Genomic DNA, 27,836 nt, shown 5'->3' with positions numbered 1-27,836 from the left:
CATGGCCGTTTCGGCGAGTATTTTGGCTTGCTGAGGTCGCCCGGTCCTGGTGCTCAATTCTCGACACAGGGGCGCGCCCTGGTTGGGCCTGCAGCAAGGACCCTCTCCTCATCTTCACTGGCACACAGACAGGCTGCCGCCATCACTGCTTCTCTCTTTAAAAAAAAAAAAGATGGGCGCCCTAATTTTGGGCACCCCCCAATTAGGGCTTTGGCCCACGGTTCCAGTCAAAAGTTTTAGCACCCTCGATACTTTCGAACATGGTTGCCAAGGCACCAGTTACATTGGGGGCAAGACGGACCTGATATCCAAAAGATTTGCAATTAACGTCAACACTGAACACATAAGCAGGAAGAGGGAGCGATTCAAGGAATTCGTGTTCGAGGCCAAACCAAGTTACCAATATCTGCTGCACAGTTTGCAGATTTTGTTTTTTCGCATTCAGCGTTGTCGGGATTATGATGACATCGTTCCACCACTCGAAGCGAGCGATAAGAATCAGTAAGCAAGTTCACATTTGTGTTTTACATTCTGCATTCATGAAATCTTACAGATCTCTTTGTACTCTTGGCATGGCAAGCAATAGTTGCCTCTGTTCTACAAGTTTTTTTGGGGCTAAGCAAAGTGCTTTCAATGGTTACGCCCTTGCATATCGCTTGCCAAGGTCAACCATGTACATGAACAAACATGGCCGACAAGACTAGAAAGTGTATCATGCATGGTGTATGTGTGATAACTTATACGGCTTTGAGCACAGCAGCTGGGTCGGTTTGATGCAAAAGCATAGCAAGTTGTCATTGTTCTGGAATCTCAAGGAGATTGACCTGGCTTGCTGATTGACTTGATGTACGGTGCCCAGTTGCTTGGCATGACTGCCTACTGTCACCTTTTCTAGAAATTGGCAGAGAATACATCAGTTATGTATACTTTTTTATAATTCTCAAGATGCTGAGATATTCGACATGGTCATTTAGCTAAAAGTGTTCGACAAGGTCGATTCGTTTTTGCCAATTTGCCATGTTTTGTAATCTCAAGGAGATTAGCACATCCTACAAGAGGTGGGGTTGGAGATTGTGTCAATACTTTCATACGTCAAAGACTTACCAGGTGTGCTGACAGAGTACGTTGGCACGTAACCTTCATTAGGGATGAACATGTAACGGACTTTCAAAATACTCAAGCAAGTTGGTGATCGTGCCTACAAGCTACTACTACCATCACACTCTCGCATTCATCCAATGTTTCATGTTAGCCGTTTACGAAAGTGGTTACATGGGGACAACAACATCATTGACCAACAGGTTTTGGTCGATTACATTGAACCTCCTACGTTACTGCATGAACCTGAACGTGTTATAGATTATCATGAGTTGCGTACACGCCATCATGTATGACAACAAGCCTTAATCAAGTAGAAAGACCGACCTGAAGAAGGTGCCACTTGGGAAAACATTAGTGTTCTTAAGAAGAAGTTTCCCACTTTTGTTTTCGAGGACGAAAACTCTTCTTTAAGGGGGGAGTAATGTCAGTACACGGGTCCTGTATCCTAAGAACTAGGCTAGGCAAGGACTATGGCCAAGGGCCGGGCTAGGCAGTGTGGACAGGGGATCCGTCTAGGGAAAGGGGCTAGGAGCCCACCTATAAAGGGAGGTTGGGAGGAGGATCTAGAGAGCCTAGTTGCCTAGTTTCTTACATATGAGGTTCAAGAAAATCAACCAAAATCTGTTGGTCAATGACATTGTCGTCCCCATGTAACCGCTTACGTAAACGGCCTACATGAAACACCGGATGAATACAAGAATGTGTTGGTAGCAATAATTTGTAGGCACGATCACCTACTCGCTTGAGTATTTTGAAAGGCCCACAATATCGGGGAGATAATTTAGGTGTTGGCCTAGTTTTCAGACTTTCTGAATGTTCTGGCACACGTAAAAATACTTCCTCCCCTTCCTCGAAGGTAACTTGCCAAAGTTTTTCATCAGCATACTTCTTATACCGATCCTTCGCTTGTCGGACATTCTGACGAGCGAGTTTCAGCATATCCATGTGGTCTTGGAGAAAATCCTTAACCTGTTGGAGCTTTTCGGTTGCCAACCCCACCGTAATAGGTGATCTAGGTTGAAACCCATACATGAGCATGAAAGGACAAATCCAGTTGACATGCTTAGCACTATTGTAGGAAAACTCTAGAATAGGTAAGTATTCTTCCCAGTCTGACTTTTTTTTGCTGACGTATGCTCTTAGCATATCCTCTAGCACTTGGTTAACTCGTTCAGTCTGACCATCTGTTTCTGGATGATCGGCTGTAATGAGGTTCAGTTGTGTACCTATACCCAATCGTTTAAACAAAGCCCTCCAAAAGTGATTGTTAAACTTGGGATCACGATCACTGATAATGTTACTTGGTAAACCATACAACTTGTATAGATTGTCCACGAATAACTTGGCTAATTCTGGTGTCTTAACCGTTGATTTGGTTGAAATAAACTTACATAGTTTAGTCAGCCGGTCTACGACCACCCATACCGAGTCATGACCTCGTACAGTGGTTGGTAAACCCACAATAAAGTCCATAGAGATACTTTCTCATTTTCCATTGGGAATATCCAAAGGATGTAAGAGTCCTCCTGCTTTCAGGGACTGGGCTTTGTTAACTTGACATTGTTGGCAATGCAAGACATAAGCTTGAACAAAGCCATGTATACCTGGCCAGTAAAACTGTTGTCGTACGAGAGCATAAGTTTTTCTAATACCCGGGTGCCTTGCACTTGGACTATCATGACATTCATAAAGAATTTGGCACTGAATGTCTGTGTCCGTCGGTACACAAACTCTCCCCTTATGGAGTAGGTACCCATTGTCGATGGTGAAATGTGTCCATCGCTGTAGTTCATCACTCGATAGAGGAGAACTAGGTATGGAGGTTAACGTTACATTCCATCATTGGATTGAGAAGGATCCCTCATTTGTACATGGCTCCACACTTTGGAATATGCTTCATCATGCTCATATTTGCCTTTGAGAGGATCCAAAAATTCACTACGAAGTTCCGTGAACAAGAGAGAATTGATCTCTGGCATACGACTTAGAGCGTCAGCCACCACATTGTATCGACCTTTACGATACCGGAGCTTGGCGTCAGATTCCTGAAGAATCTCGACCCACCTGGCGGTCCGACCCTTCAAATCCGTTTGTTGTGTAAACCATTTGATGCTTTCATGGTCAAACTCAATCTCAAACTGAGCACCATACAGATAATGCCACCATGTTTTTAAGGCAGACACTATTGCATAGAGTTAGCGCTCATAAGCAAAGTAGTTCTGCTGAGCTGCATCAAGCTTCTTGCTTTCAAATGCAATTGGCCGTTCGTCTTGTAACAGGACTGCTCCAATAACACGGTCACTGGCATCCGTTTCCAAAACCAATGGTTTCAAAGGATCTACAATAGCTAGTATGGGAGCTCTAGCTAATGCATCCTTGAATGAATTGGAACTGTGCTGGTGCACGGGTCCCCACTGAAAAGCTTTTCCTTTGCCTTTGAGTTGATCCGTCATGGGAACAACAATATTAGCATATTTTTTAATGAACCTTCGGTTAAAACCTGCAAATCCTAAAAAAATCTGTAACTCTTTTAGATTTTTAGGAGAAGGCCATTGCCGGATTGTATCCACTTTGGATTGATCCATATATAGCCCATTAGCTGAAATAACATGCCCTAGATAGTGAATTTCTTCTTTCAAAAAATCACACTTAGATTCCTTGGCATATAATTTATTTGTTTGTAACAACTCAAACACTTGGCTGAGATGTTGTAAGTGTTCTTCTTCAGAAGCACTGTAGACTAGAATGTCATCGAGAAAAATGATGACAAATTTTCCCAAGTACGGCTTCAAGACACTATCCATAAGTGTCATGAATGTTGCGGGCGCATTGGTTAACCCAAAGGGCATCACCAAAAACTCGTAGTGTCCAAACCTTGTTCGAAATGCAGTTTTGGGTAGATCAGCAAGTCGAATACGAACTTGGTGATAACCTGACCGCAAGTCTATTTTCATAAAAGTGCGAGCATGAGTGAGTTTGTCGAACAACGCATCCACTTATGGCAACGGGTACTTGTTCTTAACCGTAACCGCATTTAAGCCACAGTAGTCTATGCACATGCACATATTGCCGTCTTTTTTCTTCACTAATAGGATAGGAGAAGCCCATGATGAAGAACTGGGTTGTATAAACTCTTTGCTAAGGTAGTCAGCAAGCTGACATTCCACCTCAGTAGCTTCAGAGTAACTCATACGGTAGGGTGGTTTACTGACAGGTTTACAACCTGCAACCACATCGATGCTATGTTGCACCGATCATGTCAGCGGTAATCCTGGTGGCAAATCATTAGAAAAAGCATCTTGAAATTCCTTTAATAATTTCTGTAACTCACTAGCAACGTTTGCTTGTTTGGAAGTAGCCATTGGTGGAGGAGATGAGAGAGAAGCATGCAGCGTTGAGGATTGTTCAACAGATTCAATGTTAGAGAGAAAATGAGACAATGAGTAACACAAGAAAACTTGATCTATTTCATTATCAGAAATGAGCTGCATAAGCTCAACTGTACATATCAATGGTGAAGAAGGTACATCCTTCACTCCTAACAACAACAGATGTGTGCCATGGGATTCGAACATCAAGCTGTTATGCTCATAGCTACGCTTCAGTGATGGTCCTAGGCTATGCAGCTATTCCCTACCAAGGACCACGTCTTCCCTCTCCATGTTCATAACCCGAAAATCCAAGGATGTGGAGTAACCTTGTACTTCCAACGGATCAGATCGGACTTGAGTATCCCAGATTTTGGTATCATGTCCATTCATCATTGCTACCTTGTAGTGGTGGGTACTCGGAGTTTGAGGCAATTTGAGTTTTTTCACCAATCTGTAATTGATGAAATTGTGAGTAGCACCGTCATCTACCAAGATGCGCACCTTGTACCCTTGTAGAGATCCGTGCATATGTACTAACTCATGTGGTCCGAAGGTCTGTTGCCACATGGAAGCTGTGAGACAACATTCATGCACCCCTCGGTGTGTGTTACTTCCACTGTAGAGAATCGTGCAGAAGACTCAAGAGGCAGCAGTTGCACTGTGTTCACTGCTTTCTCCTTGCCATGAGCATCAGATTTCCCCTTGGGATAATCCTTTTTGCCATGACCGCTTCCTAAACATTAAAAACATAAGTTCTCTTTCTTAGCTTTATCAAAGTCCTCAGGAGAGAGAGGACCTCTGAACCCCTTGGGTTTTTTAGATGCTTTTGAATTGGCTACTATTACTGTGTGCGTGTATTACCATGTGCATTAGCAAACACGTGAGTATTATGTGCTTTCTTTTCATCTGGATCATCATGAATATGTGCTTTCACTATGGCTTCCTCAAGTGTTTTAGGGTCTTGGGTCTTGACGTGCTTCTTAAGCTCAGGTGTCAGACCTTGTATAAATCCCCGTACTTGCTGAAAGTTATCTAGGCCTTCCAACTTAAGGATAACATCCCGATAGTGAGATATATTGTAATGGAATTTGCCTATTCAATTTGAGAATAGCGGAATTTAATGAGAGTACTTTTAAGAAATGATTTTGTGAGCATAGCGGGTAGACATAATTGAAGATAGCAACATAATCATAGCAATTAGTTAACTTGGCATGAACAATACTTTTTCAAGAGAGAGAATTTAGAGAACATGACAACAGTTGAGGACCGGATTTATGTGGAGCCGGTCCCCCGCCAATAGGCATTTGTATTATGATTTCTCCCATTAAGAGAGACTTGTTACAATACATTCTTTGTGTTCCTTGTGACCTAGGTGATGCAATGAAGATGGAAAGCTTCATGCATCACAATCATAGCATAAAATGAACTTGAAGAAAGATTTAGTTGTCCCAAGCCTCAGTCCCAAGACCTCAAACACGTTCGAATGTGGAGAGAGCTAGCAGAGAATGAGGGTAGGGAAGAGGAAGAAGAAACATTTCATAGGAGAAAGAACTAGTTCCTCACTTATCATACTCTTGTTGCTAGCATACATAATAGCATAGTAATGAAGAAGAAGGAGATGACAAGCTCAAGCATTGAAGCATGGCTCTTGGTTGGATTTGCATTCCATAGCCAAGAGTGTTGGTGTAGGCTCTCAACCTCTACTTGCTTCGAGAAGGAGAGGGAGCTCTTGCACTTTGCATAGTACACAATGAGAGTGCTTGTGAGTGTGTGTGGGTGAGTATACCCCTCAAGCAAGCCCCTAGCTAGCTTGGGTCGACCCCCCCTTGTAGCTCATGCTTGAAGCTCATTGGACCCTCCTAGGCCTAGCCAATCATGAGCAGGAGGCATTACAAGCAGTAGGGGTAGTCTTGAGACAAGTGTCCCCCTTTCCTTTTTGAGAGAGAGGGCTAGATAAATGCTAAAACAATTAGATAATTCATGTAATTTATCATTGGACCCGTTTGAAGCTTAGCCAATAGGCTTCAAGCAACACATGAAGGTAACATGGGTAGGGGCCTGACATGTGTCCTTGCTGCCTCTTCAAGTTGGGGCTTCCCTTGTGTGTGTGAGTGGGTGTTCTCTCTCTAGCCCCTAGGAAAAGGGCTCGCCCCCCCTCTTGTAGGAATGCTTTTGACTTTAGGTGATCAAGCACCTTACTCACCAAGCATGACAAAGCACTTGAACTAGGGGGTGTTCCCACAAGCATCTCAGGCAAGCTTCTCAAGGCACCTCAAGTACCTTAATCATGCAGCAAGTCAAGCGCCTCAAGCATGGAGCCAGTCAAGCACCTCAAGCATCTTAATCAAGCACCTCAAGCATGACAAACACCTTAAGCACGACAAGCACCTCAAGCAGGACAAGCACCTCGAGCTTGGGCCGGGTTCCCACCTCAAGCTCAGCCCTAGCTTACCTAAGGTCAAAGGACTTTTACACACATTTATTGGAGGTCTTCAATGAAGCTAACCCTAAGGTCTTATGCTCCATTGGTTAGCCTTGCTCTTTGATAGACCATCTCCCTTTTGGGCCCCTTTACCATTGGCCCCGTGTTGAGATAGATCTATAAGCACATATCTATATCTTAACACTTGTTCCCGTTTATTCTCCCACATTAAGTGATCAATTTAATATGAGAAAATCATTTGGGTTGGTTAGATATTAGATTTTATGACATTACCTCTCTCTTGAAATCATAGTCGTCCTCGACTATGAGGTAGAAGAGATAAAGTCTTAGTCACTAGTCAATCGTACTTAGTGGGTAAAGGATCCCTTTTTACCCTACGACATCTTTCCAAGAGGGATGACTAATCCATTTGGTGCTTGGGAGACATAGCTGCCGCAAGCATGTCTGCTCTTTAGTCCATTTCATTCTCCCAAAGTAGAGTGACAAATTCTACTTGGTGTTTGAGAGACGTCGTCATCACAAACATGATTCTAAGCATGCATACTAGTTAAATTTGTGCACAATTAAAAAGAGGACTAGTCATATAAGACAAAAACATGAGTCATTTAAAAGAAATTTGTACATTTGCTTACTCTAATGTAGCATTGTAAGCATTGATAAGGTTCATACTATCCTTAAGTTGTACTCCTTGCATCCATTTAGCATCTTCAAAAGGATAATTTTTGAACTTAATAAGATACCGTCGGATAATCTTACCATGTCGTAGTACCTTGTCTTCATGCCGAAGGATAGCTTCGGGCTGTAGCACCTCTTCTTGGTCTTCAACTTCGGGAGGGTCTTCAATAATTGGGTCAATTGGTGGCTCTCCTTTGTAGGGCTTAAGTAAGCTTACATGAAAGGCATTGTGTACAAGCCAATGGTTGGGCAACTTGAGTTGATAAGCCGTTTCATTGATAGGCTTCAAGATTTGGAAAGGACCATAGTATCTTTTTGCTAGTTTAGCATAATACTTTTGATGGCCCGTAGGATTTTTGCCCGTCGTTTGTCTTAATCGAGCCTTAGGAAACTTGAGTAAGACCCAATCATTTTCTTTGAACATTAAGGCTCTTCTGTGCTTATCAGCAGCAGCTTTTTGCCTTTGCAAGACGATAAAAAAGTCACAACACAAAGAGAGACTATAAGGGTGATTCAAGATGTGACTATATATTGAGGCGACTTTTTGAATATCCATAGGTGACAACGCGAGTGGAAATGGCGGGAGTTTCACTTGTGATATATAATGCATAAAATGCATTTGTCATTTTTCGTTAGAGAAGTTTGCACTACAAACAGGGACATGTGAGCATTGCGATTTCTCTCTTCTTTTAATTCATATTTTTCCTAAATAAAAAAATAGCAAAACTCACAATTGTGAGTGAATTATATTGAACATCTTGGCCATCGGTAAATAAAAGACCTCAAAAGGACTGAAAAGAAAAACTTTATGAAGGCAAAAGAATAAGTCCATATGGTTTAACAGCTTTTGGTAGTTACTAGTGTGGATAGGTTGCTTCACGCGATGCTGCGTTACATGTGTAAGTAGCCTAGAAGGGAGAGTCAAACTCACAGAGTCACAAGTTTTCTAAAGGAAAGGATCCTGAAAGAGAAATCCCGTGCTTGCACAGAAGGTGGTTCATAGTTAGTGGTGGTGGTTTTCTTCTTTAAGTTTAGGTAGGAGACAATTTAAGCCAATAAGTTGTGTAATAGTCCATTGTTTTTAAATGGCTTGGGTTCTCTTTTGATAACTTGGGTAGAACAACTACATTCACGCAAGCTTTCTTCGTCATGGTCGTTGGTCGGAGGGCAGACAACTATAATTGCTTATCTACTAGACTTTCCCTGTTGGAATCTGCCCCAAAATCGTGGGATACTCGACAACTCAGCACACGGAATCAATTTTAGTAGCCCCTATACTATGCGCCAACCACCATTTGCCACCTCAGCGCACGAAATGAATTTCAACAGCCTCTCTACTCTGTGTTAACTACTATGATTTGCCACCTCAGCATGCGTAATACTCATTGCTGCCTGCCACCGGCCTGTAGTAGGTACACTATCATAGCCCACTATTGGCACCCCTCCCAACAACCATGACGGTCGGGAAAGGACTTGCACTGTCCTTTCCCTCGTACAATGTGCTCATGCCATGGCTTTCGGCCTCCGTCAATCGCCATCCATGCGGTCGACCGTTTTACGGGGAAAGGACGCTGTAGGTTTTTTCCCTACACCAAGATCGTCACACATCAATTGTGATAGTTGTTGCATCCACACTGCTTGAACGTTGAACTCTTCATAACACTATTCAAGCACCGACGTTCGCTTTTTATCGGGCAATTTACCTATATTTGGGTACATTATGCATTTTCTATGGGTGAAAATATGAACTACCTTGCAAAAATACATTAAATTATCATGAAAAATATAAGATATGTGAAATTGAATTACAAGGGTGCACATAAAATATCAACTCTGCTGAAAGCAGCACCTAATCAAAGGTGCTATCCTTTGACGACAAAAACTTTGGCATTGGTAAAACCTGGTAGCGTTGTGGCACTGTTCAAGCACTTAGCGATGATTGGAGATAGAAAGTAGGCTATGGCGTAACCTTTGCATTTTAGTAGCCGTGTCATTGTTAGTTTTTAAGGTTCATAGAGTAAGGTGCAACCTTGGTATATTAGTAGGCTAGTGGTGTCACTATGAGATTTTATGGAATAAAGGGTTGTGTATGCCTTTGTTGAAAACTATTGAGGACGTTATTATTGGTGATGTGAGTGTATCTTGCGTGGATAACTCAACGACTCTCCAAATTGTGTGGTATGTGCGTCTTTGTGTGACCTGTGAGAGTGAGAGAGAGAGAGAGAGGGGCCTTGGCCTCTTGTGGAGCTTTTGTGTGTGCCTGTACGCATGCGTGCATGTCTCTTTTTCAAGGTTTTTTTTCGGGGTTTTGGGGGGGGGGGGGGGGGGGGGGGGGGGGGGGGGGGGGGGGGGTGGGGGGTTTGTTAATATGACCCACAAGACCAAAATACATGTCATGTACCATGTGCGATGTTGATAAGTGACTCATGGTCATGAGATTCGCAATGGAGAGCCACAATGTGGTTGGGAGAGGAAAGTATGTAGGTCTAGGTCATGGCTTAAGATGTGAGGGACGCTAGTTCGGACAAAAGCTGAGCACTCTAATAGTGTGTGGTATTGAGGCTCTCGAACTTGCACTAAGCATAATGTGTGTGTATGTCTCTGTGTGAGGAAGGAAGGGGAAGAGGAGGGGGGGGGGGGGGGGGGGGGGGGGGGGGGGAGAAGAAATTTTTGAATTGGTGAACTCGGCACTTGTAAAGCTTGAGCACTAACTAGTATTAAGATATTCGGCTTCCTCTCTGCGCAGAAGGGTACAATCCCTTATGTAAGACCGTTTCCGGGTACCATCCCCTACATAACACGCTCAATAATTTTGGGTGATTATTGTCCTTTTCATGAATCACTTGCATGTCCACAGGGCGGACTCTTAAGGATGCCACATCCAAGAGTTCGATATATAAGCAATCCAAGGATTCCAAGAGACTAGTAGTCAAGACCTGTTATGTGAGAGAGAGAGAGAGAGAGAGAGAGAGAGGGTATTTTAACGTTCTAGGAAACTATCTCGAGAGAATGTGTGTGTGTGTGTGTGTGTGAGAGAGAGAGAGAGAGAGAGAGAAAAACTTTGAGATGATTATGTGTGCTGATGGATGAGAGAGAGAGAGAGAAAAAATAAAATTTCATGCTCATGGGACTGAGAGAGAGAGAGAGAGAGAGAGAGGGGGGGGGGGGGGGGGGGGGGGGGAGAGAGAGCATGCTTTTCATCGAGCGCGCACATGCTCCGGTGGAAGCTGCGTTCGTTGGCACTAGGAATGCAGCTCACTGATCGCCTGTTTGCGCACATGAGACGGTGGAAGCTGCAGTCGTTGCTGCTAATTTCATGCTGGCAAAGTGCGTGCAGGTCTTCAGGTGATGCAGTGAGCTCCACATCAGCCTCTGCAGCTTTTTGCAGTCTCTGTACACGTAGTGCAGTTATCTTCCCGCCACCTAAACGTTGCTGCGTTCGCGTGAACGTGGTGAGGGGGGGGGGGGGGGTGTTCATTGCGTTGAGTCCGGCGGAGGAGCCGTTTGGTTCGTACAAGGGTGTGGTGGGCCTGGCTTACATGGCAGCCCCTTTTTGATCGGACGTCCCACTGAACGTCTCCATGTGCGCAGCAAGAGAGAGAGAGAGAGAGAGAGAGAGAGGAAATTTTCATGCTCTCTTCGTCACGCCGCGTGAAGAGGAATTTCTCAAATTCTCAAGACGACAGCCGCCCTACTGGCTTCTCTACGTCTTCTCTCTACAGTTCGCCATTTTGCACCTTTTCCTCCGTCTGCGGCCCACTCTTTTGACTCAAACACACACGCAATGCACTTACATACGACACACACACACTCTCTCTCTCTCTCACACACACGCGCGCGCGCGCGCACACACACACACTCTCTCTCTCTCTCTCTCACAGACAGAGAGGAGAGGATAGCCCCTACATGCACTTAGGACACACACACACACACACTCACACTCTGATTCTCTCTCTCTCTCTCTCTCTCTCTCTCTCTCACTCACACAGGAAACGATAGCCCCTAAGCGCTTGCAGTGGACGATGCTTCTGGTTTTGCAGTTATGGGTGACCGCTTTCTCTATCCAACTGATTAATCAGCAGAGTAGCGTGAGCGCTAGCAGCTTGCAAGAAGCTGAAGATGGAGCCGTACCCTTCCACGATACCTTTTCTGTCATTTGGGGGGATGTCCTTTTTGATCAGCATGATGATGTCGTCCAGCTCAAGCTCGATCAACAGTCAGGTGCTCGCCCGTGCGCCTCCTCATCATTAATTAGCTGCAGCACCTAATCTCATACCATCATATACATAATTAAGCGCCTAATCTCGTATAATCACATGCATAGTTTGCATAATCAATCACCTAATCTCATATTATCATATGCATAATTAAACCGCTAATCAACTGCTAATTGATCATAGCAATTATGGTCATTGATTAAGCAGCTTGTTTCAATCATTGCATGCATAATCAAGCCACTAACTAAGCAATAATTGTCAATTTCGTTAATCATAAGCATAATTAAACCACTAATTAAGTATGAGGTGGGTAATTCGTTTATTTTTATTCATAACTCAGTAATCTATTCATTATCTCCTAACTCGCTCCTCTCCAAAAAATCATAAACTGGAGAGATTCCTATAAAGCAAGGGTCTAAACAGATCCTATAAAGTGTAAATGGAAAGGAATGAAATAATGGATAGCATTTGAAGGGACTTTTGACCTTTCAACTCCATCTTCTGAGGTTCTTTCACCCTTTTAAATTTTTTTTTTTCACCTTGTTTCGCGTAGCCCTTAGCAGCCTGTCGAGAGAGAGAGAGAGAGAGAGAGAGAGAGAGAGAGAGAGATCACAGAGGATCCAACCTCATGCTTGCCGCTTAAGATCAAATCCCTTACATCAGCAAGCTAGCTACAGCTCGTCATTGAGGGCCCGATCTAGATATCGGACTCTATGCATACGTGGTGCTATTGGTAACCGAGGGTGCCCGTATACATACAGGCCCAATAGATAATCAACGTTCACACTCAATCGGCTTGCCGTCGGCACCACGACATGTGCACAAGCTATCTCTCTCCGTGTCTGTTCTTCCGCGCGCATGTATTGATTATAGGTTTTACATGTATTGGACTCCTCGGGCAATTATCCTTTCCGGCAAATCTCTCTCTCTCTCCCTCTCTCTCTCACACACACACACACACACACATTGTTGGTGGATGCCACCCTTTTGCTCAACTTAGCCTCTTAACGTATCTTTTTTGGATTTTAAGTCTTTAATTGACCATTGAGAATTGTTGTGTGTGTGTGTGTGTGTGTATATATATGTGTGTGTGTGTGTGTGTGTGTGTGTGTATTTTCTCCTTTGTACCTGCTCGTCCTCCTCACTATCTCACATGGGCATGGGCACGATGGGATCAATGGTCCACACCTATTTTGGACATCAAGTGCGATCTAGGCTGTGCAATCCTTTTTTGTAAATTCGAAAAGAAGGTAAACTCGGGTGCGCTCTAAGAAATAGGCGTGGGCCATTGATCCGTGCTAAGGCTTGCTTTCCCGTGGAATCAATAAGATGATCACATGTTCTATATTCTACACACACACACACACACTCATACAATAACATTTCCAACCGTAGCTTCTAATTAAATGAAATATTAGAGGATCCTAAGTCCTATAAGTGCCTCCTATGTGTGTATCAAGGTGTAGGGAATGGTCACTTGGGGACCATTCCTCGGAATGCAGATGACTGTATGGCAACTGGCGGAGGTCGGGAGGCATGTGGCAGCGTGCATTCTAGAAGAATGGTCACCAAGTGACCATTCTCAACCATCACTATCGGGGGGAGGGGGGCCAATTATCAACCTGGAAAATTTTTGAACACTGACGCGTCTACTCTTGATGCAGTTTTGGGCGGCTGATTTGGAGGCCTATGATTAGCCTGCAGACTGTGCATAGCTGCCCACATTATGGCTGCTTAGTTGTCATCCATTCCTTGGCTGCAACACGTGTGCATTCGCTGTAATATTCTGCATGCTGACGTGTAGTACATCCGGTAACTGCAGGTCGATATTCCGATGTAGAACCACCGGGAGATAGACAATGACTCCCCACGACCCATGACTGTGACAGACACATTGATGTAATATAAAGAGTGTATCCTTGAGAGTGTGTTGACCACAAGCTCTTCTTAATGTACGAAGAGCATTTGCAAAGTGGCTCACTTTGCATTCGATGAAAACAACTCAAATTTTCTTTGTCTCACCCATGTTGGACGCACCTTTCTCAAATTTGCACCACTTTTGGCAGACATACTGACCAATGTGTTCCCAAAGTATGACCCCCTCGATGAGGCTTGTGGTTAAATATCGACGTGGTTTTATGCATGTAGTTATAGGTGACCAGCACAGTCGATCACATCGCTTTTTGTTTTTTTGTTTTTTTTTTTTTGGGGGGGGGGTGGGGGGGGCAGCATTAAAGAAGACAACTTAGAGCTTCTTTGCTCTTCCCTAGTAATTAGACAAACCCTAGCTTGAGTTGATGCTTTTTAAGAGACGAGATTACGGCAAGAAGCTTGATAAGAACTTTTTGTGTGTGTACACCACATATTACAACACAGCTATACTGGGTCTATTCTGCATTTCGTTAATTAATTAATGAAGAAGATTCGCTTCGTCTCGCCTTCGCAAAGGCAAAAGTTCGGTCGTAGCTAGTTCCCACACTGACGCTCCCCTATCAACTGCATTTTTCCATGGACTGCCCCCAATATTCTTGGTGGTGTTCGCAGCAACGGATGCACTTCACCTGCCAAACAAACATGGGATGCAGTCGCCAGCTCTGCTGCTCATGGGCCAGCATCTCTTTTGTGAAGGTCCTATCATGCGGATCCATTCACAGCATGAATCGGCTTCTGGTCTCCCTGCTCTGCGTCCATTCTTTTCTGCCCCTACATTCTCGTCCCTGGCTGCCTGCTCTGCGGCCCTTCTGTTCTACCCCTACATTCTCGTCCCTGGCTCCTGCAGCTTCTTGACCCCTTCGTCGCTTCTGTTTCACTCCTGCACTCCCATCCCCGACCCCTGCAGCAGCTGACCCCTGCAGTTGCTCCTCATTGCATCCTGCCAACAACAACATTGGCCGACTATCACAGTACTACCCCTCTGCCATGCTCCGCCAGCTCTTGTCCCCTCGTCTCTTCATTAGCTCCATCACCCTTCAGTTTTTGAGTCGTTGCACTCAGAGGCTGCCATTCACGCTGAGAGAGAGAGAGAGAGAGAGAGAGAGAGAGAGACCGACCATCAGACTACCCGAGCTTGTGTCTCTCCTCGGATCGCAATGCAGCAAGACCATCGTGAATAGCCCGCAATCGTGCTCACCCACAAATTCGCAACGATTTTTTTTTTTTGCCCTTTCTCGTCATCTCTCTCTCTCTCTCTCTTTTCCACATGCGACGCACCACAAATCCCTTTTGCACACCAACGCGTGCTACCTGTGTAGGCTTGGCTTTTCCTTTCTACTTCACTCACTCCAGTGCCAATCTGGGTTGATTCTCACTAAAAGAAATGAAAAAATGATTTGAGGGACATACTGCAACCAAAGCATTTCCAACGTTATCTTCTTTTTTTGACGCTCCCTAACTCATGATCTTCATTGGGCAAATGTCCACCCTTGTGGACTTCCCTTGGCTTTGCATCTGCTAAAAATCATCCCTGGTCATGATGTGTTGTATTTTCAAAAGAACACCCCACTTGGCATACATGTCAACCAATGTTGTGTCAAACACGAGAATTCCTAACTATGATCTATTGTGCTATCGAGGTCACCGTCTTGCATACTTCATTATGCCCTCAAAACAAAAAAGCATAAGTGGTCCACAATTGGGGAGACACCCTTTAACTCAAAATAGCCTAGAGCTTCATAGATGTTGTTGAAGTGACTACATTCCTAAGGAACAGGTCGCCTTGCCTCGTGACTAAGTGACACGGGCATGGGAGAGTGGGATCCATGACGGGGGGATTTTGAGTCGTAGATCTGAGTGGCACGTATTAAATAACCTAGGGTACCCTAGATTACTTTCGGTTGTCGTTGCTTTGCATACGTTTTTGAAATAAATTAGGGCCCCCACGCTTCAGAATGCGCGCATGGCGAAGTGGTTATGGCATGTGCCTCTCATGGGCGAGGTCACGGCTTCAAACCTCACGCTTGCAAAATGAGGTACCCTTTAGTAGTTTTGAAACATGGGTACCTTAGGTTACCTTTTACCCTAGATTACAAAAGTAATCTAGGGTATCCGCATTTCAGATCTACGACCCACAATTCCCCGTCATAGATCCCACCCTCCCATGCCTGTGTCACTTAGTCCAGAGGGTCGCCTTGGGACAATATACAGTCTTCCAGCTCCCTTTGTTGGTGAAGGAAACCGAGGACTACAGAGATTAAATGCTTGATGTGACTTAGCGATGCGACAGATCTTGGGTAGTTTCTGGCTGTTCGAGAGGGCCTTAAAAGTCAACTATTTGAGGGGCTGGGTTCTTGCTTCAATATTGAGGAAAAACGATAAGACTGTGGCGATTTCGAGGCTCTTAATTACCACGATTAGATAAGTGGAGAGAGAAGAGTTAGTGACTCGTGACCGGGCAAAAAGCAGGTTCACTGGTTCACTAGTACATTCAACTAGGCTCTTAAGCATAATGTTTTTTCTTTTCAAGAGTCCCCCAACAATGGATCTAATCATGGACTTGTTTATGAAGGTCAATGTCTTACATAATGCGTTGTAAATATGTTGCAATGAGTACAATTCAACCTACGAGTCCTACCGTATGGCGAGCGAATATTTTTGAGCAAGGAGAAAAGCGAGCGAGCAATGAGAGAGAGAGAGGGAGAGAGGGAGAGAGAGATAGATGTGTCTAGTTGGATGAGCGGATACCGCTTGATTTTGAGTTTCTACTTTTAAGGATAAGTAAGTGGATACCAAGACTCTCTGCCTCAACAATATTTCTTGCTTCACATATCAACTCAAAAGTTCATGCATTGCAAAGCAAAAGAATTGCAATTTTGGGCCAATTATAATGGTGGAAATCACCCTCCAATTTTTGCATCCATAATACTAGAGAAGCTTTTTGTAATCATTGTTCACCAAGAAATAGTCCTAATAGTCCTAATAGCATCCAAGTTATAAATTATGTTTTTGGCCAAGGCTTGCAATGGAGGTTCATACATGAGCTTAAACTCCAATGCTTTTTTAGCATCAATCCATATTGGATTTAAGTTGACCATTAACTTATTTAAGCCAACATGAAAGTGATTTATTCGATTAAAATACATTTTTTTAAGATCTTAAACCGGAAATATTGTTAGGCATGCAACAACTTACATGCCCATATGAATTGCATCCACTTCCCTCCATGGCAACGACGAAAAGGAAATGACTGCGCCAACTAAAATATTGCCTGCAGGCCTGCAAAGCCAGAACCGCTACCACCCTACGTTGCTACGTACATGACAAAAATCAGCAATTTGACACTCACAGTTCACTGCGAGATTTTCAAAAGTGCGTTTGCTCTTATATAAAACCAAAGCACGAGGCTGGAGCAGCAGGTCTGGAGATGTAGGCACAGATAGACAGAGGTAGAGGCCAGACGGCCGGCTAGAATGCTCCATGGAACCTTTTATCCCCTCCACTCAGTTGGTTCTTTGCGGCACTCATCATTGGGTAAGGTTGTGTTTTTGCACACTCGGTTACAGGTAACGTTTGCTCCTTTTCCAAAATTCCATGTCCGAGGCTTGGTTACCTTTGTGCCGGCCATCAATCCCGATGATCGGCAGCCTTTGGCACAGCCCTTACGCTCTCCGCCACCGACAGGCAGCCCTGCATGGCCACAAAAGCTCAATCCTAGCGCCAAAGGTTCTCCTCGCAGCCAAGAATGGCGCTTGCATGCTAACAACAACAACAACAACAACAAAAATGGCCGATGACATAAAGACGATGAGAGTGCCCTTAGCAAAGATGAACCCCTTCCCTTGCCCATGGCTTACCCAGACTCCAGCCCTTATAATCCTCAGGAGGTGGAGGAAATGAAGAACTCTGACGCTGAAAAAAAGGTGCTCATTATTCATACGCATTGATCATTATTCATACGCATGACTGAAATATTCATGCTCGTGTGGTTAATGTCAAAACCTGGTTTCAGGATTGCAAAAATGTTATTTACCAATGGGTTGGAAAGTGTTCAAGGTGTCAAGGAACTGGAGAAGTAAGCTATTTTCCAACGAAGGGTCGAGAGGTCATATGCGAGTGCATCCCTTGTATGGGGTTAGGTAAGTCTTGTCTAAACTTGAAAAAGATCATTGCCCAAAGTCCCTTTGTTATGAATATAAACTTCAAGTCTTGTCAATCTCATAGACCTTGGCAATGTTTTTTTTGCGATGAGCTCATGGACATTGAGCTCGAGTGAGAATAGCTAAAGACAATTCAATACTGTGTCTCGGCAAAGGTGACCTTTGAATGAATGTGAAGATGAGGCAGCGTTGTGAGGCCATTGTTATGAAAGATCAATAATGTGTATTGGCTAGGAGCCCGCAGCAGAGGCATTGCAGCAAATCTAGTAGCTTCCATAGCACCGATAGCAAAGGAAACCAAGGCTTTGCCCCCACTTGATGTTGATATTTCATTCAAATTTAGAGCTTGATCGGCTTATCGATCAATGCCACGATATATAAATGCCATCGTTCGGCCCCTCGCTCCCAAAATCAATCTAATATGCAGATGTCAAAGATTGGCAAGCAATCGAGCCTTGTTTTTCCCCATAATTTCCGTGTTTTCTCTACAGTTTGTCGACTCTCTTGCCTTACGATATGTCTGCACCTGATCCTGACCTTGAGTTTAAGCTCCCATCACTTGAGCTCCCGTCACCCTCACTTTAAGCATTGGCTCAAAGAGTAATATAGCGAAAAGGCAGTGACGCGAAAGAGTGCTTCATAATCACTACACGATTCCAAATCTGATGTATCCATAATCCTATGGTCGCTTGCATTTGTAGCAAATGAGTTGGCTAAACCATTCAAGTCCTCCATGGACGCACTAGTAGGGGAGCCTTTTCCTGCATGATAATTAGCCAGAGATGTTTTGCTTTCAATCCTAGTAACCAAAGGTGTTTTGTCATTTCAAGGTCTTTGCCAGTGATCATCAGCCCTACGAGATTCTTCCTGAAAGGGTACAACTTATGTAGCTTCAGACAACCTGCTAGGAGGCATGGCTGAATGGTACCTCATCAGAACTCTAGCAGCAGAATTTGAAAGACCGACACTATCAGGAGTCCCTCGTGAAATGTTCACTGAAGACTGGAAAGGTGGATAAGGTCAGGCTTCTAGCTTCCTTTGTAAATCTGGGAGAGAGAGAGAGAGAGAGAGAGAGAGAGAGAGAGAGAGAGAGAGAGAGAGAGAGAGAGAGAGAGAGAGAGAGAGAGAGAGAGAGAGAGAGAGAGAGAGTGGCGAATAGTGAGTGTCACCTCGGGTGAAGTCCATGGTTTCTCTCAAGCTGCAAAAATGCCTGGTAGCCAGCATTCTCAAATGTGCGTTGGCCCAATCCCAATGAGGTCAATGAGATTTCCATGGCCAATTCACTTTCAGTATGGTAGGACATCACCAAGATCATCAAAGAAGGTTTTGTAATTTGGAAGATAACCAATATTTACTATAAGCCAAGGATGAAGTGTGGTTCCATCCAAGGTCTTGTGGCTTAGATGCATGTGTGTTCTACATTGACTTCTTTGTGGAGAGTATCCACACTTCAAAGGCTAAAAAGGCACGCAAGAATACATTTTGAAATCAATTTCAATCTCAGAGAGCCCAAGGAAAGTCTATTTGTTAGAGAAAGGGTGCAAGAAGGGAAGAGCTATTGGTGTTGAAGCTGCTCTAGTTATAGTCGCGTTCAGCAAGACCACAAAGATATCCAAGAACTAAGCGATATTTTTTAGGACTTAAATTTTGTAGGGATTTTACATTCATACTCGCATGTGTCTATCATCAATGCAAATAAAAATTGAGTCTTTGACTACGAGAGAGAGAGAGAGAGAGAGAGAGAGAGAGAGAGAGAGAGAGAGAGAGAGAGAGAGAAGAAGAAGAAGAAGAAGAAGAAGAAGAAGAAGCAAAAGAGAATTTTAACATCAACATCAACACCATGCCAAAATCAACATACTTACACTATTAACCCCTTCCTTACTTTGATGAGGATGGTTGCAAGCAACTTTTAGCACATATGGACCAAGCAAAGATGAGAAGGTAGTGGCAACTAGATGCTATCACCTATATTATGCACACAGTTGACCTCCATGTGGCGGTCGATGTAGGGAAATGTGATTTTAGTTATTATGCTTGAACACGACATGAAGCACTACTTCCCTTTGTAATTAATGCTAGGCATTATCACCTTAGTTATCATTTATGAATAACTAGGTGATCTCACTTGACCATCACCTAAACAACCACCGCCAAAAAAGACTTCCGTTAACCCAAAGAAAAATGAAGGTTGTGTGCACAAGTTTTGTATGGGTGGTATGGAAGGACGCTCCACCATGATGCATCACTATGTGCCACCTATGGACTTTGGAATTTCCCCTTGAGAGTCATCTAACTCTCTCTTTACAAAAGTTTTGCTTTAAGTGCTCACAAGCTTTCTTCCTTAGCTTCTCTATAATAGACACTAGTACCCTACGTCCCTCTCCAACTTTTGCAAGAAAATAGATTTCCATGGATATGCATATCCCTATCTTTAGTCCTCTTCCTAGCCATGAGGTTATGTTGATGTTAGAATGTAGAATGTTTGAGATCAAGGTTATTCTTTGAATGAGAATTTTGAGCCTATGGGAGACCATGTATATTTGCTTCCATTGACATTTTGAGAGTAGAAGTGACGTTTGGAGGCCGTAACCATAGATGATGGAGAAGATGCATATGTGAAGTTGAAAATTGTAAAAATGTACTTTTGAATATGCTTTCTTGCTTGATCATGAGTTGCATCAATTTTACAACATGGATATGTTCAAGGTGCTTTGCTAGATGTCGCTCGATTTTGTTTTAGCTCGGAAACACTTGCTCGGAGTTTGGGATTCCTCCAACCTACGACATCCTGACCTACAATGACTCGTGCTTTCAAAATACATCAAATGGTGTGATTTTCTATAAAGAATTTCCTTTAGTTTGGCAATCTGTGGATCTCCTCTCTTTCAATATATCTCTAAAATGTCTTAATGGCAATAATTTTTCTGTGTTGATAAGCTGATCTGCAAAAGAGGCTCCCATAAAAAGGTCCCTGGCTTTAAAGCAACAGATACAAAAACTTTGCGTTGTTTAAAAGCAATTGTTAAAAATAGTAGGACCCAAAATTCCTTCTACCCAGGCCTGCAAATTCCCACATGGCTGGCCGCAAATCGCACCGTAGAATATGGGCTGCCACGATAGCACCCTACAGTCCTGTGACATCAATAGAATCCGCGAGCAAACAAGCACGCCAATTTTCGTTGGACAACAAAAACTTTAACCCGTCTTGGGTATGTTTTTGGGTGGAGAGAAGGCTGAAAGTTTTCCACTTTGCCTCTCTATGGTTACCCATTGAAAGGACACCATCCGGTTAGTGGTGGTCTATGCGGTCTATTGGTGATTACTGCAGCTTACGGTACCCTCGACATTGGTTTGGTCATTTCTTTTGGGCATGAGATCTACAAGGGACCTTCCATTCTAGCTCAACATTGACGATTGTGACTCGAGAGGGGGGTGAGAGTTGTGATATATGAGTGGACAATACGAGAGATATGGTTGTGCTCACAACGTATGGAATATAAGCTTGCTTGAGAAGACATCACCATCCATTGGTGGAAAGAGACTTTATTGGACCTTGGTATGAGAGCAATTGTGCCTTGGAGGAGCATTTTGTCGACCTTGATCTATAGGCTGAGTGCATCTTCAGTGCTTTGGACTTCCCTAGGGAGTTCACCTACGAGATGTAGGGGGATCCGATAGAGGTTCCCGACCTCTTGTTTGGTAGTAAAGTTGCTCTCCTTATGCTGTTATCATTGGACTCTTACCTTTAGAGTTGTATATACTCACCCTCAATAACCTTGCAACATACACATCCCTCGGTTTGAACATATATGATCTCCCAACTCGACAGGAGGATAGTCACTCTGATTGGCAGTCTCGTTGCATTGGTAGCACGAATTATGCTTTGGGTGAAACCAAAGGAATGAAGGTAGGAGATACATGCATGATGGCATTGACTTCTTGGTCTAGCTAGCCCTCTTCTATGAGGATTACTCTGGTTTACCTCTCTTCTCAGAGGATGACTTTGCCACAAACACCTTGGTCTGGCCATCCCTCTTCTCAGACGATCGCCAAAGCACAAAGTTTTTAGTCTCTTTTGGATGATTCTTATGAGCTAACTGCTTAGTGAGACTCTTTTTGGCAGCTTGGAGGACACTCTATCAATGATTGCTGCAACAACGGTTGAGTATTGTGGTTCAGACCTCTCTCTCTCTCTCTCTCTCTCTCTCTCTCTCTCTCTCTCTCTCGGCAAGGAAAAGTGGTTGTATACTGGGTATACATGTCACAAATTGCTGATGTGTCAACTCAGTGAAGAGCAGAGCCAACCTTTAGATCTGACATGATGATGTGGCAGACTCTACGGATTTTCGCGTTTTGCGCTAACTGATGAAGTGGGAGTTGTACGGATTTTTGTGATTTACGTTGGCATCTTTTGAGCTCCTGCTTTTGGACCAGTTGCTTTTGAGTTTGAAGATTTTCATGTAAACTGCTTTTGGGCCTAGGGCCTTTAAATATGAGGCCATGGGCTCATTCTCTGGCATGCTTCTGGACGAAGGTGCAAAGAATGGAGTACCAGCTTGTACTTTGATGATGCAATATAAAGAAATACCGAAAGGGGTGCCAAGGTTTGGGCCAATACTCTCTGGGGTGGAATTACGCCACTCCATGCGGCGTGTTCTCTCTCTCTCTCTCTCATTTCAGTTGTTATTAAAGTGCTAAAAGTCTGTTATTTTCTATTGGCACGTGGTGCCCGTCTTGTGACAGAAGAGACCTTAGGATATTCTCAATTGGTCTATCACCAAGAGGATGTACAAAACAAGGACAACAATGTGAGGGCTATGTAGATATCAAAGTGGCATGTATGATGAATGCCAAATAAACCATTGGGGTGGTGTATAATGGCATTTGAGGAAACACCCCAACAGTTAGGACATCAAGAACTTATGCTTTAGAGGTACACACACGTTGGCTCAAAAGTCTTAGGATTCATTTTCTTGAAATCCCTTGATTGACGTATAAGAAAGCCCTTAAAAGATTTGTTGAGATTTTTTAAAACAAATGATTTGTTCTCAAACTAAGTTGAGCACATAAATGTGAAATAAGGGGAGAACAGAAAGAGTCATTATCAATACATTTGATTTTGTTTTTATAAATTTATCAAATTTTCTTGCAAAATGCTTTTTTTTTTTTGCAAGTGACTTCTCGTCCCGCCCAAAAAAGAAACCCCGCAATTCGTAATGATCTCGTGCATTCATCATATTAAGGGCATTATTATAATTTATCTTCTTTTGAAATATATAAAGTGGCCTCATCAAGGTTAAATAGAACTTGGAAACATTCTAATCACAAAAGCTTAACAGGAATGTACAAAAGACAAGGTTTACTTATAGTGATCAACGTCGAGCTTCTTTTCAAGTCATCGTAATCATAACGATCGTGGATTTGTAGGTTCGGGTTTTGTTTCACTGGAGAATTACATGTATGCATACTTTAGTGCTTCCATCAAGCTACCACATGATTACACAGCTGGAATCGTCCTAGCCTTTTATGTAAGTAGCTCATATAATCTTCTGCCTCTTTGAGAAATTTTTTTAATATGTTTTCTTTTTTCTTTTTTTTATACAATTTCTATTGTGGAAGTTTTTCTTTAATTTTAAAAAAGAAAGTAAACTTACCTACAATGAACAAAGAATGGATAAAATGTGGTTGAGAGCGGTATCACATGTTTGTGGAGCTATAAGCATGTGAGTATTAATGTTAATTAGTGAATCATTGCATGCATGCATGTGTGTGTGTGTGTGTGTGTGAGAGAGAGAGAGAGAGAGAGAGAGAGAGAGAGAGAGAAAAGGCTCTCCATGATGATAACAAACTGCAAACACAAGTGGCCAAGGTTAACACAAGTGGTTAAGTGGAGAGAGAGAGAAGAAGTGATGAAACCCTGAAAACAGTGAGAGACCCGAGAGAGAGAGAGAGAGAGAGAGAGAGAGAGAGAGAGAGAGAGAGAGAGAGAGAAAACACATGTTTTGATGGATTTTTGTCTTTAAGATGATTTTGCATATAATTTTTGTTTTAGGTGGCTATCAATTGTTTGTGGAACTATAAGCACTTGATGTTATGCACGATGTTATGCAAGATGTTCTCATTGGCTTAATGTAGTTGATTACTAGAAAATGCATTGTAATCACTAGAAAATGCATTGTAAGAGCTAGAATGAGTCTTGCAATCATGGCCAAGCCATAATTTGGAGAGTCTTAATGTCTATTCACAAATGGAAGAGAAGTTTTTGGAGCTACACCCTCACAACCCGCATCACCTAACTAGGTTCTATAAACACACATTCACAACCCGCTTCAATCGACCGTCTTTCGTTTTGTTTGGTGATTGTGAGCTGTTCCAAGAAGATGATTGCATTATTGCTATTGAATCATGAGTAGAAGCCTGGAAGGAAAATTGTTCGGCAAATCCTTGGCTAGAGAAAATTTGTTGGTGTGCCTTAGTGTTGCCTACTTAGAAGTGATTTTTTTTCTTTGGCCATAGGGTAAAAGGGGTCAATAACGTACCGGGGTCCAGAACAAGGCCACCTTCAAAATAAATGGAAAATACCACAAAAAAAATTGAGAATTATGATTGGGATGGCAAGAGCTTAATAGGAGGTATCTTTTTGTATCAATGTCATTGAAAACTATCCATCCTATTAAATAATTCATATCGTTCAAGATTGAATGTCGCTCTATTGGGTCCTTTACCATTGTCTCGGAGAATACAAATACTACTTTGTTTGCTCACCAAACACGCTGCCTTCTTATATTCTTCACTAAACATATCGCTAAGTTTAAAACATTTACTTGTGATATTTGGTTACTAGAAGGGCAAAATGAACCCTGTAGCACGTGTCCTTTTTGAAAGAATAAGGAGCTCTTCAAATTCTTACATTGCCTATGATATGCCATAGCGTATATTATCTTGCATTTTTGCATGTATCAAGTTCTTTCTTTTCATCTTTAAAAAACAAGGGTACTTTTTTTTGGGTTGCCATACTCAAAATTGTGAGTGGCAGTGTTGTATCAACTCGAAGAAGAATGTACACTAAGCCTCAAGCATAGTCAGTGCCTTGAGGCACTGACTATGCTTGAGACACAGAAGAGTGCATAACTATATCTCATCCTAGCCACGACTAAAAATATCGAAGCTGAAGCCTAGGGTTATCATTTTTTGAGTATTTGATGTCAAATATAACTAGGGTACTTCTTAATTAGTTGTCAATCATAGAAGCGAATGAAAAAAATTTGAATCAATACATGGAGCAATGAACAAGAAGTAACAAAATAACTAATTTTTGTTGCCATTAATTTCTTATGTCATAATTTCTCCTTGTGCCCATGGACAGACATCAAATAGCGATGATTTCTCGAAAAATCATGATGAGTTGGACTTCGAATTTCTAGGAAATGTGAAAGGAAAACCTTGGAGATTGCAAACAAATATCTATGGGAATGGGAGTGTATCAAGAGGAAGAGAAGAGCGCTTTAATTTCTGGTTTGATCCAACCACTGATTTTCACAACTATAGCATCTTATGGAATCACAAACATGTTGTGTAAGATCTCTCTCTCTCTGTGTGTGTGTGTGTGTGTGTGTGCATGCGTGCGCGCGTGTGCGTGTGAATATCACTATATACAAAAAAAAGTGTGTGTGTGTGTGTGTAACCTTTTGTGCCACCCTCCTGAGGCACTTTAACCCTTCAAAGAAGGGATGAAGAGCTTTAAAAAGAAGGAAAAGACTTTGAAAATTCTTTAAGAAGCCCTCTAGTTTTAGCTAAAATGTAACTTGCACAAATGAGCCTTGCGTGTGCGTGCTCGCTTCGACAACGTGCTTGGAGGATTATTATTTTAGTCAAAGACAAAAATTGGTCAAAATGGTTCAATGATATAATTATAAAGGAATTTTGTCTTCTAAACAAATGTTTGTACTGGTAATCAAATAATGACCACATGTAATAATTATACCCGTTTTGAGGGCGTCGAATTCAAACTCAGTCGATTAAAAAAGTTTCTTGAAATATTATTTCTCTTACACTCTAGCTACGTCAATTATATATATTTTGTCCACAAAAATATATAGTTTAACAATATTTTTAAATTGTATTTCCAAAAATATTCTAACTTATGTAATTTTTTAAATTAAAATTTTTGTGTACAAATTTACAACTACTACTTACATAGTTAAACACAAATGCACATACATTGCACACCCAAACATGCATTTTGTTTTGTTTAATTTCCAGATTGGATATATTTACATTATAAAATAGCACCCACACATGCATTTTATTCTCTTTAATTTCCAAATTGGACATATATGCATTTGTTTCCTTATTTTTTGCGTGTCTTATACATCTATAACAGAAGGATGTATGTTTCTTCAAATGCGATTTTCAAAAACTCTTTCTTCATTTAAACATTTATTTGCTTCCTTCCTCCTTTCATATTATGTGTCTCTCTATATTTGCAAGCATGTTAAGCCCTTAATTATTTTTTAATTGAATTCTATGGGCAATATGGTCAGAGCAACCATCCCCAATGCTCTGGGAGTGTGTTTGATTTAGTTCAATCGCACTAGACCAAAGGGTGTTGGATGTTTCGGCGAAAGAGTCCCCAATGCTTTGCTTATGTATAATAAACAATTTTTAAGCAAGATAAAATATTGACTATTGGCTGTTGGCATGTTTTCATATGCAGGTTTTTTGTGGATGAAATCCCGATTAGAGAGTTGAAGCAGAGTGAAGAGCTAGGAGGGGATTACCCATCCAAGCCAATGGCCTTGTATGCCACTATGTGGGATGGGTCAGGTTGGGCTACAAATGGGGGAAAGTACCCTGTCAATTACAAATATGCCCCATTTAAAACAAGCTTCAAAAACTTCAAAATCAATGGTTGTGCCACAAATCCCATTGTAGAGGATCAAATTGAGATTCCTTCTTACCAAACAAGAAGTAGGATGACACACTGCATTAATAATCCTACAGAGACACTTCAATTATGGGATCTTACTTCTATCGAGAAGCAGTCCCTTCAGTGGGTAAGAACCCATTATTTGTATTATACATATTGCCAAGATACAAATAGGCATTATTCAACATCTCTTCCAGAGTGTGCTGCACAAGACACCATCAAACTAGCAAAGCCTGGTGGCTACAGGAGCCATCGTCCTAAGCAACGATTGGGTAAGCCAAATTCATAAACCAGTCCTATCATGAACAAACCTAGAGTGATTCATTCTTATTTTTTATTGATACAATACACAATACTTGATTACCATGTAAATTTTGTCAATATAAGCCACCATTATTATTTTTTATTGACACAATCCGCAATACTTGTAATTTTCTTCAATAATCTACATGATATTTGACCAAAAATATAGGCCATGATCTATTCATACGACTTTTCTTTTTTAATTAATCTTTTTCCATATATTTTGAACCTTCTAACAATGAGACTTTTTCTAAATGAGTTATTATGTCATAATTGAGTTTTAAGTCATTCTAAAGTCACATGAGTCTTGAAGTCACTTGCTCTAGTAGTAGCCTTGCCCCCATCTCCATAATAGCTAGCTCTTTTTGTTTGGCCATGCACACAATTCTGAGTCGAGATTACTTAAAAAATAAAAATACAATGAACTTTACGCTGCTATGAGACGGCTAAGGCTTGGAACCATCTAATAGTTCCCTCTCTCTCTCTCTCTCTCTCTCTCTCTCTCTCTCTCACTCTCACTCTCTCTCACTCACTCTCTCACACACACACACACACACACACACACACACACACACACACACACACACACACACACACACACACACACACACAAAGTTAACAAGCACTCCATAGCCATACCAAGCATACACGACGCCATTCTTCCCACTTGTAGAGAATCTCCTCCCTATGTTTGAGGGGTCAATC

The 27,836-nt window shown here is 42.3% G+C and overlaps 1 protein-coding gene and 1 pseudogene across 3 annotated transcripts; both read left to right on the top strand.

Moving 5' to 3' along the window:
* The first annotated feature begins 11,082 nt into the window (after positions 1–11,082).
* Positions 11,083–27,295, top strand: LOC147452231 (putative xyloglucan endotransglucosylase/hydrolase protein 27). Of its 2 annotated transcripts, XM_086518003.1 has the most exons (4): positions 11,096–11,811; positions 23,327–23,427; positions 25,266–25,474; positions 26,616–27,295. In XM_086518003.1, exons 1-4 carry the CDS (start codon positions 11,613–11,615, stop codon positions 27,115–27,117), a joined length of 1,011 nt encoding a protein of 336 aa, XP_086374129.1. In that variant the 5' UTR covers positions 11,096–11,612; the 3' UTR covers positions 27,118–27,295. The 2 variants fall into 2 exon arrangements, with proteins under 2 accessions (XP_086374130.1, XP_086374129.1); XM_086518004.1 differs by lacking the exon at positions 23,327–23,427 and having other exon boundaries at positions 11,083–11,811.
* On the top strand, positions 11,818–19,682 carry LOC147452232 (uncharacterized; annotated as a pseudogene). Its single transcript, XR_015188880.1, has 3 exons — positions 11,818–17,662; positions 17,752–17,878; positions 18,730–19,682. The product of XR_015188880.1 is annotated as an uncharacterized LOC147452232 (transcript).
* Positions 27,296–27,836: the final 541 nt, after the last annotated feature.

The sequence above is a fragment of the Adiantum capillus-veneris genome, chromosome 8 (assembly GCF_014529385.1).
Source record: "Adiantum capillus-veneris isolate H3 chromosome 8, ASM1452938v2, whole genome shotgun sequence".
NCBI classification, from domain to species: domain Eukaryota; kingdom Viridiplantae; phylum Streptophyta; class Polypodiopsida; order Polypodiales; family Pteridaceae; genus Adiantum; species Adiantum capillus-veneris.
Note: the sequence above shows the minus strand (reverse complement) of the source record. Positions and strands in the feature narration are given on the sequence as shown.